Below are 19,210 nucleotides of genomic sequence, written 5' to 3' on the forward strand. Positions count from 1 at the left end.
CTCATTTCATTCATAAGCCTCCTAAACTCTCCTTTTTTCTTTTTGGTTTATTTGTTTTTAAATTTTCCAATAAAATGGTAAACAGGTCACAAGTCAAACGAGCTGTATTCATATTTTTGTTAAATGCACACAAATTAAAAAAAAAACATGTAAAGTCCATTCATTTTACATATTTCCTACAGTAAACAAACGCGCATGGAAGCTAAACAGGGTCGTCCTGAAGTGTATCTTAAAAACCAACACGCTACCTACAATTTGAATTTGCAGACTGACCAGTTTGGACCTGTAAAATGAGAATTCGCCTCGTTTAGGGCAATAAATTACATTTAACAGCCTCTTGACGAATGAGAAGGCGAATAGTAACACGTGCGTTTGTTTATAGTTGGGAATTTGCTATTTGAATGTGGTTTAGGTATTTACATAAACCCATAACGTTTTGACATATTTGACAATCAAAATTGGCCATGAGCCGATGGGTAGAGGGGATTTGACAGCTTTCTCCAGCGCTGTTAGTGGCAGTTTTGTGCATTTATCTGATAAATTTAAATGGCGCGCCATGGGTAGAGGAGAGGGGATTTGACGGTTTTCGCCACAGCTGTTAGTGCAACGTTGCCACATTTAGTAGATTTCTACTTTTTTGGTATATTTTTGATATTTTTTAAAAAATTCTAGTAGGCAATATTTTTTAGTAGATTTTTGGTATATTTCAACATTTTCTTATGACTAAAATAAAATTTGCTTTTTAATAGTATTTACCCCCATTTCTAAATTAATTTTTAGACATTTTGTTACAATTTCCCAATGTCATTACCGAAAATAAGATTCAGGGGTGGGATTCTGTGTACAATCGCTAACACCAGGTTTGTTCCAACACGACCGAGAACCGTCAGGAAACGGTAACGATCCTGCGCAGTAAAGAAAATCCGTTCCAACAAAAATATGATCGTCATCGGATCGTCCTTCCCACTGTTCCAACAAGAATTGTGATCTTTCGGTGACGGTTTCGTGATGATCATTTCAGTAATCGGGCAAATGCATAATGTGCTGGTTGGACTGACTTGAGCACTAGGATTTAATTCTTTAAATTTTTTGAGCCTTTGATCGACTAAAAGCACACAAGCTGTCACCAACAAAAATGACAAATATATGATTACCGTCATGGGACGATAACTGGGCGATACAATTACGAACATGCGCACAACAAACGGTACAAGCAGTTTCGTGACGGTTTTTGGGCCGTCCAAAAGTTCATGTTGGAACAAACCTACCGCCGACCGCTTTCTATCAATGTCAATATATTTGAATTTTTAGTTTTAATTCAAATATTTTCTTGTTTTACAAGTGTCACTTCAGCATCAACTAGCAAAACTAGAAAATAATTCAATTAAAACTAAAAATTCAAATATTTTCACGACAATTGACATCGATAGAAAGCGAAGTGTAGATATCTACAGTGCACGGAATCTAGCCCCAGGACGTAGATGATGAATATTAAACAGAAATGAAACTGGATTCTGGTGTAACAAACTTGTAGATTTCAAGTAGCAGTGCAATCAGTACCTATTTCAGGTGTTATTGAAGAGTTCTGGTATTCGGTGGTCGGTGAGCCTGTTAGAAGCTAACGATGGAAAACTAAAATATCTAAGGCCCGGTCTTTTCACCTCCGAATAAAAGTTATTCGGAGGTTATTTGACAGATTTACATGTAATCTGCCGGATAAACTTCCTAATAAATATTTATTCGGAGGTGAAAAGACCGGGCCTAATTATAATATATGTAACTTTGCAAAACAACAAATGTTGTGTTTGCGTGTTTCTAATGTAAAATGCGAAATAATTGTTTGAAGAATGTGATCCAGATATGCAGATGTTAAAATCAGTGGATGACAAAATATTATATATAAATATTAAATATGAAACTGATAAAAATTAATTATAGTTGGTCATTTTGTTCCCCAGTTAAAATATAAAAAAGTTTGGTTTTTGTTTACAAACAGTCATATTAATTTCTAGTTAAACTCCCTCTGTGGCTCAGTAGTAAGAGCGCCTACTTTTAGATCGAAAGGTCCGAATGGTCGTGAGTTTGAATTTCACCAGGGTAGAGAATTTTTCGTTTATTATAAATTAATAAATGAAAATAGTTTCTATCCTTGGGGGATCTGTAGTCTCTGCAAAGACAATGACATCGACTTTCCAAAGTAACAAGACACTTACTCAACACACACACTACACATAAAGTCTACTTTACACTACATGATTTATCACGTGATTTATCATATGATTTTGCCCATGACGAGCCGCATGACAATGCTTATGATAAAACACAATGCTTATGGCAAAATCATATGACAAATCACACAGTGTAAACATGTAAATTTTACTCCATGACCAAATCATATGACAAATCACATGATAAATCATGTAATGTAAAGTCGACTTAACACTAGCTACCTAATTGGTAAAATCCACTGTACCATCACCATGCCAATGCCCATTAGTTGTCGAGGCATTAGCTAAATAAAAAAAATTTCTAGTTAGTCAGCTGTTATTTTTATTATAAAAGGTCATAAATTATATACAAATATATTAATAAAGTTTTATAGTATATTTTAGTTTTTGATAAGTAGATTTTAGTAAGCTAAACTTACAGTAGATTTTCTAAATAAAATGTGGCAACGCTGTGTTAGTGGCAGTTGGCAGTTTTGTTTTGTGCATTTGATAAACTTCACAAACTGAAATGGCGGGTAATATGGATTTTTCAAAAAAGAAAACAAGATATTGCAGCTGTTGTATTGATTCATGTAAAAATATTGAATATAACAGTACTGGATGCAGTTATTATATTCGGAAACATTGCGTACATGTCCTGTATCAACTAAATCCTTTCCTTTTTTGGTGTTGCTGATTGAAATTGGATATCATGGGAAATAAGACTGAATCCAGTATAATGTTTAATATCCATTTTGATAGAATTCAAACAAATTACAATTCATACAAATTAGGCATTCCAAATCACGTGATATAATATGGCTGCTGGATGGCGAAACTGTCATCCATAGGCGTATCCAATGTTTAAACCACTTCATATTTAATTTGCTATCACAATTTCAAAAATTTCGCTACACAATTAACAAAAAAACAAAACCAAACAGGATATTTTTTACAAATTTGTCAATATTCAAGGTAAACATTAGATACGCCATGACCACCCCCCTTAACTATGTCTATGGCCATGTCAGTTTAGCCATCCACCGGCCACCACTGACAGTTCATTGGAATCCCTAATTGCAAATTTTAATAATCAAAGCAGTAAGCACACAAAAATAAACAGAGGTAACCTTTAAAATGTTAAATAATTCATATAAACTTATTCTTTTTCTCAATGGTCTCTTGCGTAAGCAGTCATCCAGTCTCACGAACTTATATATTAAATATTAAAATTATAATGAATAAAATAAAAAAAACATAATTAATTTTACTATTAATTCTGTGTATTCGTTTAGTAATCAGGTAACAATAATATTTCAGTTCATAATTTGTGTCTTTCTAGATAAGTATCTATTTTTCTCGTTTTGTATATTTCACATACATAAATTTTATCAGAAAAGTATAAGTTTCAAACCGCGAGATAGCGCTACCGTCGAAACTCACAGCCAATACCTGTTTTGTTACGTAAAATTTAAGTCTATTGTGAACACTTCATAAAATTATCTACAAATTACGGTTTACGAAATGATAACGATTTAAGTATGTTCATCTTATGGTTACGTCCATTGTGAACAAGCGCTTAAGGGGACACATTTTTACGGTACATTCATTTGTCATTTGTCAACCCCCTCCCTTCCACTTCCCTCACCCCTTACTTTTAAATAGGGAATGGGGATCGTGTGCTAGCTCATTTAAAAGGTTATTCAATGCTCTATTCAGTAATATAAACATTAACATAATTGTTTATACAGGGTGTCCAAGAAAAAATATTTTAAATAAATTAAATGACACAAAAAGAAGAATGTATGTAATTTATTTAATTCAAAATACATTTTACTGTCGTCACAAAACAGAAAAAAATGTTTTTTGATAAATAAACATTGCTTTTCGTTTAGCTGTTTAAGCTGCCACCCATCTGTCTCTTGGTAGGTTGAATATGGAATGTAAGCGAAAAATAAGCTTTATTTGTCAAATAAATATTTTTGTCTGTTTTCTGTCAGTAGTAGAATGTATTTTGAGTTAAATAAATTGCATACATTCTTCTTTTTGTGTCAATTAATTTAATACAAAATAAATTTTCTTGGACACCCTGTATAAATAATTTTGTCAATGTTAATATTACTGAATAGAGAATTGAATAACCTTTCAAACGGGGTAGCACACGACTCCTATTCCCTATTTAAAAATAAGGGGTGGTGAAATGGAAGGGAGGGGGTGACAGATGTATGTATCGTAAAAATGTAAATCGACCTGTTTCTTCATTTCCTTAAAATCTAATAAATACTGCCAAATATCGAGGTTTCTTTGTCCCACTCTGTATAGTAAACATTTGGGTTTGTGCTACAAATTTTTATCTCTAATAAATTCCAACATTCGCAGTATATGAGACTCATAACAATTTTTTTTTCTTTTTTGGCTTGGACTATGGTCATTCAGCCAGTCTCAATCAAAAATAAATGTATTAAAGATATTGCCAATTAGTGAAACTTGGTTATTATAATATTATTACAATTTTTTACTTCTTATTTACCTACTTATTACAGCTAATGTACATACTATGTTAATAAATATAAATATATTATACTACTCAATGTTTATCAAGAACACATAGTGTATACTTACATTTTGCAAATAAAAATACTAATCTTAATATTAAAATAAATGCATTCTTTTTTGTATTTTATTTTAGTTTTTTTTTGTTTTGTTGTTTGTTTTGTTTTTTTTTGTCACTACGATAGGATGTCAACCCGGTTCAACCCCGCGGAGCTTTAAATCCTCTTAGTGATTTTTTTCTTTAATTTTTTATTTTATTTTTTTTATTATAAATTTTTTTTTATTTATTTTTTTTGTTTCATGTTTTTATTATTATTTTTTAATTTTTTCTTTTTATTTTTTTAATATTTTTTTAAACATATTTTACAAATACCTCATAACAATATATATTCATAACAATATATACTCATAACAATATATATTATATAATAATTTTAGATAATTCCTCAGAATTATTTTGGAAGTACGCAGAATAGGAAAAGGTTTTATTCCATAGTCAATAAGTTAACAAGTCAAAGTCGGGGAGAATGCGTCTTTAAATCCAGCTTGATAGAAGGATATGACCTAGGATGTATAGACTGGCTCCAGGAATTTTCCAAAGAGAAGAAGATACAAATGTCCCGACTTCTCGAGTACAACATTTATCTTTTAGATAATATTGTAAAACCTTTAATACGGCATTTTTATGTTTGTATTAGGTTATTGAAAACATACGAGATAAAATTCATTCCCAGACAGGAATGGAATAAGTTTCAGGTATGTATCTAAAATTGAGTCCATGGATTTTTACCCATGCGTCATTATTTAATTAATACGAAATAAGTCGGTTTACTCCATACAACAGAACGTGGCTACTGCTCCGACCACGGATTATGTTATACAATTTGACGTTATCAAATAAATAAAATGTAAAATGCTAGTTTTACTTTAAAATTCTGGTGCAGAATTACAGCTACATTTGAAGTAGCTTAAATTCTTTTAATATCATACTGAGGTATAGTCTGGGCAGATTATCGGAGAATAGGCGATTTTTGGGAAAAGTTATTTACCAGCAATTTTATTGCTGGAATCGAATCTTATGACCCTATATATTAATAATATAGGTATGCAAAGTCCACAGATAGTGTGCTACTTTTTTTATAAACATAATGGCGCCCGAAAATCGTGTTTTTTTTTTCAATTTTTGCTCTATAACTCCAAAGATTTTAACTTTACACCAAAAACACCCAAATAAAAATTCACCGTTATTAAATTCTGCATAGAGACATGTTTTTCCCGACTTACTTTGACAAAAAGTTTCCTCGGAAAATGCTTGTTTTTCCAACCAATCTGTAAATTTCAACTAAAATTTTAGGTAAGTAATTATTTATTAATAATTAAATAACTTGGTGATATAAAAGCTCTTTTGGTATAGATTATATTTCCAGAAGGCGATGAAAATTAAATGAACAATTTAGCAACAATTAAATTGTTAATTAAAAATTTACGGTCGCAATAAAAGCCATAATAATTACGATGCATAAGAATAACTATGATTTTTGTATAAAATACCTATCTAACGTACTTTGCAGAATTGAAATTTGACTATTTAAGCGGCATCAGCAATATTTTAAAATTATAAACAATTTTTTGGCTTATAAACAAATAGAATAGCTCGGGAAATATTAAATTAAAGTAAATGATAAAAACGGTATTGGAAAAAACGCAGCATGACGCTTCTTTTAAAAGAAAAAACGTTTAATTGCGATGAGTGGTTCCTGAGATACAACCGGTCAAAGTTGACCGGCATGTACGGCAAAGATATAAACAATAAGATGGTAATTTTCAAACCATCACCTGTTTATTTCGGTCCTCTTTCTCCACACAAAATTTCATATCTTTAAAAGACTCGTAACGTATATTATTATAATAAAACTATCAATATTACGAGTGAAAAATGCCAAAAATACCATAATTCCAATCAAAAATTAGCTTGGAGAAAAAATAATCTCAAAGTACAAGATCGGTATACGTTAAAAACAATGCATTTTCTTGACTTCCCATGGAGTAATTTTCTTCATTCTTTTTTTGTTCCCAAGTAACTCGAATAGAGCCATCTAACTAACGCATTATTAAATATCAAAGTTGCGTTTGTTTTGTTCAAATAAATTAATTTATTTATAAGAAAATAAAACTACATATTTTTTTCCACTTGTAAACTTTTTTAGAAAAACTTATCACAAGTGTTCCTTTTAACGTTTAATATAGAAATATTCTCATTTGAAAGCTGTATAATTATTTAAACAATCTTTGTTTAAACAAATTAAAAATGTTTGTTATAACAAATAAATTAATCTATTATAGCAAAACAAAAGCAACTTTGACATTTAATAATGCGTTAGTTAGATGGCTAGTAAAAAAAGAATGAAGAAAATTGCTCCATGGGAAGCCGAGAAAATGCATTTTTTTAACGTATACCGATTTTGAACTTTGAGATTCCATTTTCTCCAACCTAAATTTTGATTAAAATTTTGGTATTTTTGGCATTTTTCACTCGTAATATCCATAGTTTTTATTATAATAATATATGTTAAGCGTCTTTTAAAGATATGAAATTTTGTGTGGAGAAAGAGGACTGAAACAAAAAATTGATGGTTTGAAAATTACCATCCTATTGTTTATATCTTTGCCGTACATGCCGGTCAACTTTGACCGGTTGTATCTCAAGAGCCACTTATTAGAATTAAACGTTTTTTCTTTTAAAAGAAGAGTCATGCCGCGTTCTTTCCAATAAATACCGTTTTCATAATTTACTTTAATTTAATATTTCCCGGGATATTCTATTTGTTTATAAGCCAAAAAATTGTTTATAATTTTAAAATAATCCTGAGGCCGCTTAAAAAAACTGCTCGTCAAAAGTTAGGGATGTAGAAAATTCTGCTGAATTTTTATAGTAGATTTTTTCGTGAACAGATTAACGGATTCCGCTAATTTTTTTTATTATTTTAGACTTTTCTTAAGTATTTACACAGTTATGCAAAGGTTTACTCAAACTTTTTTTGTACTTATACCGGATGGAAGAAAAAAAATGTTTTTCTTATGTTAAGTTTGAGTGTTTGAGACGCCCTGTAGGGAGGACGAGGTACAAATGGGAGTATATATCGAAATCGTATTGAAGTCTTATGTTTTGTGAACATGCTGTTGTTTGAATGTCCCTGATATCTTTAGAAACAAAAAAAATAGACGGTTTTGTAATTTAACATGTGTTTTAACCGAAACAAAAGTTTGAGACACCTTGTAGGAAGAAAAAGGCACAAAGGTGAGTATACCCCGATATTAGGTTGTAGTCTCATATTTTTTGAATATTTTATTTTTTAATTTCTCTGATATCTTTAATAACAAAGAAACTAGACGGTTCAAATGAGAATATTTCTATAGTAAACGTTAAAAGGTACATTTGTGCTAAGTTTTTCTAAAAAAGTTTACAAGTGGAAAAAATATGTAGTTTTATTTTCTTATAAATAAATTAATTTATTTGAACAAAACAAACGCAACTTTGACATTTAATAATGCGTTAGTTAGATGGCTCTATTCGAGTTACTTGGGAACAAAAAAAAATGAAGAAAATTGCTCCATGGGAGCCAAGAAAATACATTCTTTTAACGTATACCGATCTTGTAAGGCGGGTTGACATTACTAGTGAACAACGAACGTGGCTCACGCTTACGTATTTTGCCCGTACTATTGTTAGATATTTTATTATCTATTTTCAAACTCTAGCAGTACATTTGTTTCTATGCATTGCATAAATACAAATGTACTGCTCGAGTTTGAAAATAGATAATAAAATATCTAACAATAGAATAGAATAGAAAATAGATAATAAAATATCTATGCATTGCATAAATACAAATGTACTGCTCGAGTTTGAAAATAGATAATAAAATATCTAACAATAGCACGGATATCTAACAAATTATTCACTAGTAATGTCAACCCGCCTGTACTGTGAGAGTCTTTTTTCTCCAAGCTAATTTTTGATTGGAATTATGGTATTTTTGGCATTTTTCACTCGTAATATTGATAGTTTTATTATAATAATATACGTTACGAGTCTTTTAAAGATATGAAATTTTGTGTGGAGAAAGAGGACCGAAATAAACAGGTGATGGTTTGAAAATTACCATCTTATTGTTTATATCTTTGCCGTACATGCCGGTCAACTTTGACCGGTTGTATCTCTGGAACCACTCATCGCAATTAAACGTTTTTTCTTTTAAAAGAAGCGTCGTGCTGCCTTTTTTCCAATACCGTTTTATCATTTACTTTAATTTAATATTTCCCGAGCTATTCTATTTGTTTATAAGCCAAAAAATTGTTTATAATTTTAAAATATTCCTGATGCCGCTTAAATAGTCCAATCTCAATTCTGCAAAGTACGTTAGATAGGTATTTTATACAAAAATCATAGTTATTCTTATGCATCGTAATTATTATGGTTTTTATTGCGACCGTAAATTTTTATTTAACAATTTAATTGTTGCTAAATTGTTCATTCAATTTTTATCGCCTTCTGGAAATATAATCCATACCAAAAGTGTTTTGATATCACCAAGTTATTTAATTATTAATAAATAATTACTTACCTAAAATTTTAGTTGAAAATTAAAGATTTGGTTGGAAAAACAAGCTTTTTCCAAGTAAACTTTTCATCAAAGTAAATCGGGAAAAACATGTCTCTATGCAGAATTTAATAACGGTGAATTTTTATTTGGGTGTTTTTGGTGTAAAGTTAAAATCTTTGGAGTTATAGAGCAAAAATTGAAAAAACACGATTTTCGGGAGCCATTTTTTTTTATAAAAAAAGTAGCACACTATCTGCGGACTTTGCATACCTATATAGACAAGGCGAAAACGGCGGGTTCGTTAGAAAAAATATTCCCATGAGATTTTTTTGCATAATCACATTCGTGAGACATCCCATAATAAGGTTCAAGAAGTCGCCCACGTGAAAAGTGGTCCAATTTTTTTTTAATCAAATTGCAAAAATCAATATTTTTGGCCCGTACAAATTTTTGTTAGGTTTTTTGTACCATTCTGGACAAAAAAGGTCTCTTGTAATTTTTCTCTAAAGTTGATCGTTTTCGAGTTATAAACAATTTAAAATTGAAAAACACGAAAAATTTCAACGCTTAATAAATTGGTTAAAAGTTATTATTATGAAAGTCAGAAATCAAAGTTTAAAGCCCCCCTACAAGATTCTGAAGAAATTTTTTTCATAGTTTTATTACTATGCTGTTATTTTTAAGTAATAATAACGAGCGCCAGCACGTATTAGGCGGCCGTCTATGGTGAGTGCGAGAGAGATGCCATTCCGGCAGTCCAATGGGGCATCTTACTCGCACTCACATTTACAGTCGCGTCAATACGCTCTTACGGCTTATTGTTAATAATTAAAAATAACAGGTTAGTAAGGGGGGGGGGCTTTAAACTTTGATTTAGTCACTTTCTGACTTTCATAATAATAATTTTTAACTGAGTTATCAAGTCTTAAAAATGGCCATTTTGCGTTTTTCAAATTTTAAATTGCTTATAACTCGAAAACCATCAACTTTAGAGAAAAATTACAAGAGACTCTAAAGAACCCTTAAAAAAATTGTCCAGACCAAAAATAATAATTTTTGCAATTTGATTGAAAAAAATGTGTTAAAAAAATTTGGACCACTTTTCTCGTGGGCGACTACTTGAACCTTATTCTGGGGTGTATTACAAATGTGATTATGCAAAAAAATCTCATGGGAATATTTTTTCCAACGAACCTGCCGTTTTCGTCTTGTCTAATATTATTAATATTATAGGGCCATAAGATTCGATTCCAGCAATAAAATTACTGGTAAATAACTTTTCCTTGTATTTTACTAATTAGTCCAGAGTAAGTGTTTTCCCAGATATACTTAATCTAAAAATTCAATAAAATATTGTCTTGACTTTTGCGCAAACCTAAAACCATTCCTTAATCATTATTAGACCAGGCGAAAACGGCGGGTTCGTTGGAAAAAATATTCCCATGAGATACCATTTTGTACTAAGGTAAGTTAGCTTAAATCGACCTATTTTAACCTCAGGAATCTAAGGTTAAGCTATGGCCTATTCTTTACCAAACACCCTGTATACAAAGGATATGGCAATATACACATGATATAATAATATTATTTACATTTTTATAAGTTTTGTACATACACTTTTTAGCTCTAATAAATCCGAATTGACTCTAAAATGTACGGATACGGTATGTCCTATATAACCTCACTATCGCAAATTATGTCAATAAATCTTTATTAACAACAAAAAATATTTTTGTTGAACTATAAGTGACACTATAAAAGAATAACTAATGAATTCTAACAATTTGTATTGGGTTAATATCCCTAGAAAATAAAATATTCAAGTTTAACAAAATAATCCCATAAGACTCAATGCTAAAACGTCCTTACAAAACTGTTAGCGTGTCACGTGACTGTAAATAGAGGGGAGACGCACGGTGCGAATTACAAAATTAGCCAGATATGCTGACAGAGATAATAAAATTATATTCCCACTTAATAGAGACAGATAGAAATTACATTTCCTACTAGTCTGTCGATATAAACCCTAATGTTTCCGATCGAATTTAACGCTTCTTAAAATATCGTCCAGCGTTGCCAGGTGTACGATAATTATCGATAATTTTAACGCTGTCCGTAACGTACATATCTGTTCTTAACAATTTTCTGACTTTGATAACCTGCCAACGCTGCGCTTACAGAAACAGCTACGCTATGAATTGGTTTGGTTACAAAGCTTACTAGTATCGCTACATCGTTTTACAACTGAGTTCTTGTTAACTACCGTGTGTAATGTGAGGACATAACCTCAGGATGTTCAGCCCACATAGTAGTGATGTTGAAAAAGTAACTATTCGTTACAAAGTACTCGTTACTTACGAATACCGAAAGTAACGATTACTATACAGAGAGGCAAATCGTTACTTTGATTACTCTGATTACTTCGTTACTTCGTACCAATCGTATCAGAGCGAGTAACGACTATTGTATCTACTTTGATTACTCTGATTACTTCGTTACTTCGTACCAATCGTATTAGAGCGAGTAACGACTATTGTATCTACTTTGATTACTCTGATTACTTCGATACTTCGTATCAATCGTATCAGAGCGAGTAACGACTACTGTATCTACTTTAATTACTCTGATTACTTCGTTACTTCGTACCAATCGTATCAGAGCGAGTAACGACTATTGTATCTACAACCTACCTACTGAGAAATACGATTTTCGATATGATTACCGGTACTCAAATACAAAAGTAACAAAAGTAATCATAGTAATCAAAGTAACGAATACTGTAAATGATTACTTGTGATAACGGAATACCTATACAAAATACCTACCTACTGATAAATACGATTTTCGATATGATTACCGGTACCCAAATACAAAAGTAACAAAAGTGATCATAGTAATCAAAGTAACGAATACTGTAAAACATTACTTTATACAAAAGTAACGATTTGTAACGAATACTCGAAAGTAACGATAATCAACGTCACTACCACATAGGGAGTCCTATGATGCCTAGTGCTAAATCTAGGACAATTTTAACCATCATCTCAAGGTGCCTATCTTCTGGAGATGTTAGCGACGACATTGACCCATCTTATTCTATTCACAGCAGCTCGAAATATATCAGTTGACGTTAGACCAGTCCACTTCCTAAGATTGGACAGCCAGGATATACGTCTACGTCCAGGGCCTCTTGCTTTGTAGAATCAACTGTAGAAGTCGGTATTTATTATTATGCATAATGTGGCCGAAGTAAGACAATTTTCTATTCTTTACTACAGTGTTAATTATTTCTTTGTTTTTTCTTAGCCTGTGGAGAATAGAATATCTCATGCAGGATTGATAAAATTTGATATTATTATTATTATACTTAAACAAGGGCAGAGGGACAAGTCCCTATTATGTCCAAAAACAAAGAAATTACATAGGTAACCTACTAGTAAATACAATATAAACAAAAACAACAACAACAACAACAAAATTTAAAGCACTCAAAGGGAGTGCCGACAGAAGTGAAAACTTCTTATAGTATATAAATTACAAGCTCAATGCTTTTCCACATCCAAAAAGAAGTGCTATACCTATATTATATAAGCGTTGCGTACGTTCTATGCTATTTATGTATACATACACATAATGTACAGGGTGAGGCAGATAAAAGTCCTATTAGAAATAGAAATTCTATACAGAATCTTAAAAATTGGAATAAAGGGGTTTTTAAGAGTGATCTATTCAATGAAAATATTTTCATCTATTTGCTACTTCCGGTTATACCGGAAGTTGCCTATAACTTCGTTTTTTTAAATGGAACACCCTGTATATTTTTACACAAGTTTCTTCTTCATTATGTGTAAAAATCAGGTAAAAACAAATTGGAAAACTTTTCATTAATTTTTTGGGAAAGAAATTAAAAAACATTTATTTGGTATAAAATTTTTATTGTTATAAGCTAAAAAATCATCATTACTATTTCAACATAAGTTTTTCTTGAAGTAAAGTTAGCAACTCTGTTTCTTTTATTGCTTTCTTAGATTTTTGAAATTTAAAACACAAAAATAATCACTGATACAAATTAACAACAAATGCACATGAATATTAAAAGAAAATGTAAACAATACACGTCAAAAATCATTATATATACCACAGAACACATTTTTATGCACAATTTTCATTGAAAAATTTGTTCCCAAATTTTAATTAATATCTGGCAACATTGTCGCCGCTTCAGTACTCGGGTTTAATAAATCCGAAAGTTAACCAGCATTGAACAACTTCTTAAAAACATGGTTTGCGTAATCCATGAGTTAACTATTGATTGAACAACTGGCCCTAAACCAACATTTGAGTGACACTCTATCTTCGAGTTAAAAATTTTGTCTGTTAACCACAACTCAGCCGTTGACTTTATATATTGTGAAACGCATATTTCAGGATAACCACTGGTTATCTCTTAACCACAAGTTAACTTTACTTTGTGAAACCTACCGTAAGGGGTTTTTGTCCAAATATTTTTATACAGGGTGATTGATTAGTGGGGTAAAGCTACGTAGATCCGTTATAGTAATAGTACATTACAAAATTAGTTAGAATGTTACAGGGTTGTAATAAGTAGTGTGATGTTACTGTCTTCTAGGTCGTAATTAATTAAAACTCTCTTCTTAGTTCAAATACATTATATTATTTACACTCAACTCCATCAATGACTAACCATAACAATCTGTTTACATATATCAGTAGCGACCTACCTTACATTAATTAAATACTGAGTACAATAATCTTTCTCCACCGAGTTAATGTTTATATACACATTTAAATAATAACAAAACATGACAATTCAATGTTACTTGCGGTTATTGATACAAGAACAGATACTACATGGATTAATGACTTTGAATGAGTTTTAAACATATTTTGTACAGGGTGATATTATAATACCACACCTCCCCGTTTTGTTAAAATTACATATTTTTAAAATGTGATGCTCCTCTTTCCCTTTTACAAAAATGTTTATGGTTACCTAATACTATTTTCAAAAATTAAATTTCCTAACTATCCTAACTAACATGGTACGTTTCAGATCAATCAATTTTTCCCTAGACATGTATATTCTTTTTCCTATTTTACACAAAAGTTCATATTTTCCCTATACTAAAACTGGTATTTTATAACCTATTACTAGTTCACGTACTTTCACGTCGTGTCTTTTCGTCCTTTTTTTTTTCGTTCATTAATTCACTTCATCAAAACAGTGTCCACAGTGAATGAAATTGATCCTAACTTTTAAATAGTCTTTTAGTGCCTATAGGCATCTCATATAAGCGGGGAATACCTAACTAAAAATCTCGTATCTACCTAAAAGTCCTAAGCTAAGCTAATATTACTCGAATAAGTAAAAAATGTATCCTTTACTCTATTAATAATTCCTATTTCAGTCTTCTTTTGATTTATTTATATATGTCTTACTAACTTTAAAATAATGTACCTATAATAAAAATGTAATCTCTCTAAAAAGCTTCTATGTCTCTAAAAAACTTCTAATAACTCTCTTGTACCTATAATAAAGATTTAATCTCTCTAAGAACTTCACTTTTTGTGTCCCTTTGCTTACTATCTACTAACACTTATTGTAAGATATTGTCTATCCTTAATTCAAACACTTCCATTTTCCACGAAAATTTAACCTGAATTCATTATACGCATTTAAAAATAAGTTATTTATAATTTACGTTACTTTAGAAAAAAAAATTACAACTTTAACTCTTAGACATAATTCAATGATTAGCTACTTATTTGATATTATTCTTAATTTTGCTTCTTTTCTTGCAATTTTTATGTGTCTTCTTTCATTTTTCCCACATATTTTAATAAAAATTCTCCTTTTTCTTTCTTTTCTTCTTGGCTGGTACTACAACTCATATAATTAATATTTCTTCATATAATAGCACTTCTACAGTGTATATAATTCATCTTCACATACATATTTCATATAACAATCATATATCATTTATCTCATATATCATTTCATATAACATCATAATCATCACTTCATATACTAGCTCCGATACCTTCGTTTTACCTTAATAAAAGAGGTTTCACTCGGATGTCTTAGTTCTCCGCCAATATTAACCCGAATTTTCGCCCTGATCTGTACGCACCATTAAGGTGGTATAGTTAACTCAAAACACGAAATAGGTATTTTATGCGGTTCAAATTCTTCTAAAAATATCACAACCTCAATCCCTTGCTTTGAGGCCGTTGTTTATTCACGAATAATCATGAATAAAATAGGTACCCTTCAAAACACAGAGTGGGTCTCTAATAAGCTTTCAAGCTTCTATAAATCACTTAGTACCTTCCTAATTTGACAAGAGCAGTGGGTTTCTTATTGTCTCTAGTTGCCTCATAATATTTAGCTTATAATATTGTTAGTTATTCTTCTTATCTATATAGTTCTCCAGATTCCTTATCTCGACTCATCAGGTCGGTTCGTTAAAAGTATATTTCTTACTTACAGCAATGTTTATCTTAAGCTCTTATATTAACGTATGTCATCACTAATCATTATTCATTAAAAAAAATCATTTATATATCATTTATCACACAAAATTATTCATTCAGGTTCATATCATACAAAATTTAACACAAAATTGATAAAAATGTATCTAAAAGATCAATAACAAAAACAACTGCTAATAAAATTCAATAATAGTATACATATTCGAAAAAAAATTCAATAAAAATTCAAAAATAGCATATGCAAAAGTTAGATAAAAATATTCAAAATAAGTTTATATCTCAAACTTCGATAGAAATTTTTGGAAAAAATTCGATATTCCATAAAATATTCAAAAATAACCGTACTAAAAATCGAAATCGGATAGAGATTTTTCAAATAAATTCAATAAAGATTTAAAATTCAACAAAAATTCAAGAATAGCATATATAATAAACTTCGATAAAAATATTCAATTCAAAAATCACTTCATGTTTCAAAATTCATAGATATTCTTAAAAAAATCGATACTTCATAAATTATTCAAAAATCAGCAAAGATAAATATTCAATGTTCAATAATAATATAAAACGAGGGAAGCATTTTTAATAAAGATAGACATTCTTACTTACATTTTATTTCCACTTGTGTCTTTGTTCACTGGGTTCTCTGCATCTTCGTCCTGGTCCATCTTCGCCGTCTCCGTTTCCAATTTTTGTCGCCCATTTTCAGAAGATTCTCCCAATTAATTTACAGGAGCGCCATGTAATAAGTAGTGTGATGTTACTGTCTTCTAGGTCGTAATTAATTAAAACTCTCTTCTTAGTTCAAATACATTATATTATTTACACTCAACTCCATCAATGACTAACCATAACAATCTGTTTACATATATCAGTAGCGACCTACCTTACATTAATTAAATACTGAGTACAATAATCTTTCTCCACCGAGTTAATGTTTATATACACATTTAAATAATAACAAAACATGACAATTCAATGTTACTTGCGGTTATTGATACAAGAACAGATACTACATGGATTAATGACTTTGAATGAGTTTTAAACATATTTTGTACAGTGTGATATTATAATACCACAGGGTGTAACATAGTGGCAGACCAAACTTATGTTTTTTTAAATGGAACATCCTCTATTTGATTTTATATTCGAGATCCTGTTAACTTATTCATCATAAAATAGAAAGGTTTGGTATGTTATACAGGGTATTTACAAAGTTATAACCAATTTTATGTGAAAATCGTAAGAAGTTTAACTCCCTGTATAAATAAAAATAAGCAAAACGGCACTGGTTTATTGATGCCATTTTTTATTTATTGTCAAATTTTTTAAAAATTATTGATATTGCTAATTTTCTTTATATTTAATTAAGGGTCAGTTAAAATGCAAGTAGGTACATACATTATTTTCTCAGCAATTTTAAATGAAACACCCTGTATTTTATATCACTGTGGAAAAGTAACATTAGTAATGGCCTTTTTTAGGCATGCATAAATGTGTTAAGAGGTCATTTTGAACAACTTATGTAATTAAATATTTAAAATATTTTATTAAAAGTAGCTTTTAATTTTTCAAAAATGTTGTATTTTGTGTTCATGTTTTTTTTTGTAAAATTTTTTACTGATAAAATATATTTCGTTCTTTATTTGTTACATTGTTACATTTACATACAAAAGTAGTTGTTAATTGTTTTCACAAAATGTTGTATTTTGTGTTTGTGTTTTTTTTTTGTAACATTTATTACTAATAAATTATTGTTCCTTCTTTATTTGCTACATTGTAACATTTATTATCAGATTGACAATCAATAATCATAAATTGTCAGTTTTAGATAATTCAGTCATTGCTTACTTAAAGTTTGGAAAGATTTAGACCCGTAATTAGTAATTTGCTCTGAAAAATGAAAATATCTGGAAAACTAATAAATTTAGACATAGGGAATGTTATATAAAAATTAAAGTACGGAAATGGTACTTTTCGCTAGTGATATAAAATACAGGGTGTTCTATTTAAAATTACTAAGAAAATAATGTACTTGCGTTTTGACTCACCCTGTATTCAATATAAAGAAAATGAGCAATATCAATCATTTATGAAAATTTTGACAATAAATAAAAAATATGGCATCAATAATCCATTGCTTTTGTGCTGATTTTTATTTATACAGTGAGTTGAACTTGTTACGATTTTCATAAAAAAAATTGGTTATAACTTTGTAAATACCATGTATAACATAACAAACCGGTATGTTTTTGAAGTTATACTGCTTTACGCGCGATATGCGGGTGAATTTTTATATGTTAAAAAATATGATCCGGGCGCATGCGCATTATAACTTTGTTCTGATTGGATGTTCAAATGACATGTCAAAAATTATCCAATATGGCAGCTGTAGCGCAGCTGTGGTTTGGACGGTTGACGGTTTGGTTATGTATGGTTGTTGCGTTTTAAAATTTGTGGGAAGAGAAACAACAAACAAAGGTTAGTTAATAGTTATACTGCCTTTTTAAATAGTTTTCATATTATATTTTTGAAGTTATACTTCAAAATGTTTTAATTTATGTATGTATCAGTCCAGAAAAGGTGTAGAAAGAATATATTAGTGTTTTTAAATAAATTTTTCTACAAACGTGTTAAAAATGCAATTTTTAGGACTCCATAGGAGCGTTAAAAATGCTACTTTAAGGCACTAGTGCTTTAAAATTTTTAAGGCACTGCAGTTAAAAGTGAATTGTCAAATTGTGAAACGTCAAAATATTTATATTTCATTTATTAACATTAATATTAATAATACAACTTGCGCAATTTGAAAAAGGTGGTTTAAAAGGTTTTTTATTATAATTTTGTGTCTTTGGATTTGTCTTCCTTGGGCGTAAAATAAAACATCTATTTTTATATTTCACTTGTCACCGTGATGTATAATTATGTATATCTGAAAGGTAAGTAGCATGCGGCTTGATGGCCTTGTTGGTAGAGCATTGGACCAGAGATCAAAAAATCGCGAGATTGCGGGTTCAACTCCCGGACGATTCATACTTTTTTCTTTTTTTTTAATATGTGGCATTGTTAAGTTTTGGTTCATTTTTGGTAATTATTGTTAATTTTTTGTATTGTAACTGTTAAGTAGGTATATTTATTTCGTTGAAATTATATTATAATAGAAGTATAACTTCTTACGTGCGTACAAAGTACACACATTCTTTTTTGTAATGGAGAAGTTGAGGAGATTTCAAATATAAAATAAAATACAGGGTGTTCCATTTAAAAAAAAATATAAGTTTGGTCTGCCCACTATGTTATCGAATGTAACATTCTAATTAATTTTGAAATGTG

At 30.1% G+C, this 19,210-nt stretch overlaps 1 protein-coding gene across 1 annotated transcript in view; it reads left to right on the plus strand.

Annotated features, from left to right (window-relative positions):
- LOC114344298 (uncharacterized) overlaps positions 1–19,210 on the plus strand; it is a 51,191-nt gene that overhangs the window by 24,821 nt on the left and 7,160 nt on the right. The window contains exon 4 of the mRNA XM_050653408.1: positions 5,199–5,516. Within this exon, the coding sequence (XP_050509365.1) occupies positions 5,199–5,516 (318 nt within the window). The remainder of the gene's footprint in view (positions 1–5,198; positions 5,517–19,210) is intronic.

The sequence above is a fragment of the Diabrotica virgifera genome, chromosome 6 (assembly GCF_917563875.1).
Source record: "Diabrotica virgifera virgifera chromosome 6, PGI_DIABVI_V3a".
In the NCBI taxonomy this organism is placed as follows: Eukaryota; Metazoa; Arthropoda; class Insecta; order Coleoptera; family Chrysomelidae; genus Diabrotica; species Diabrotica virgifera.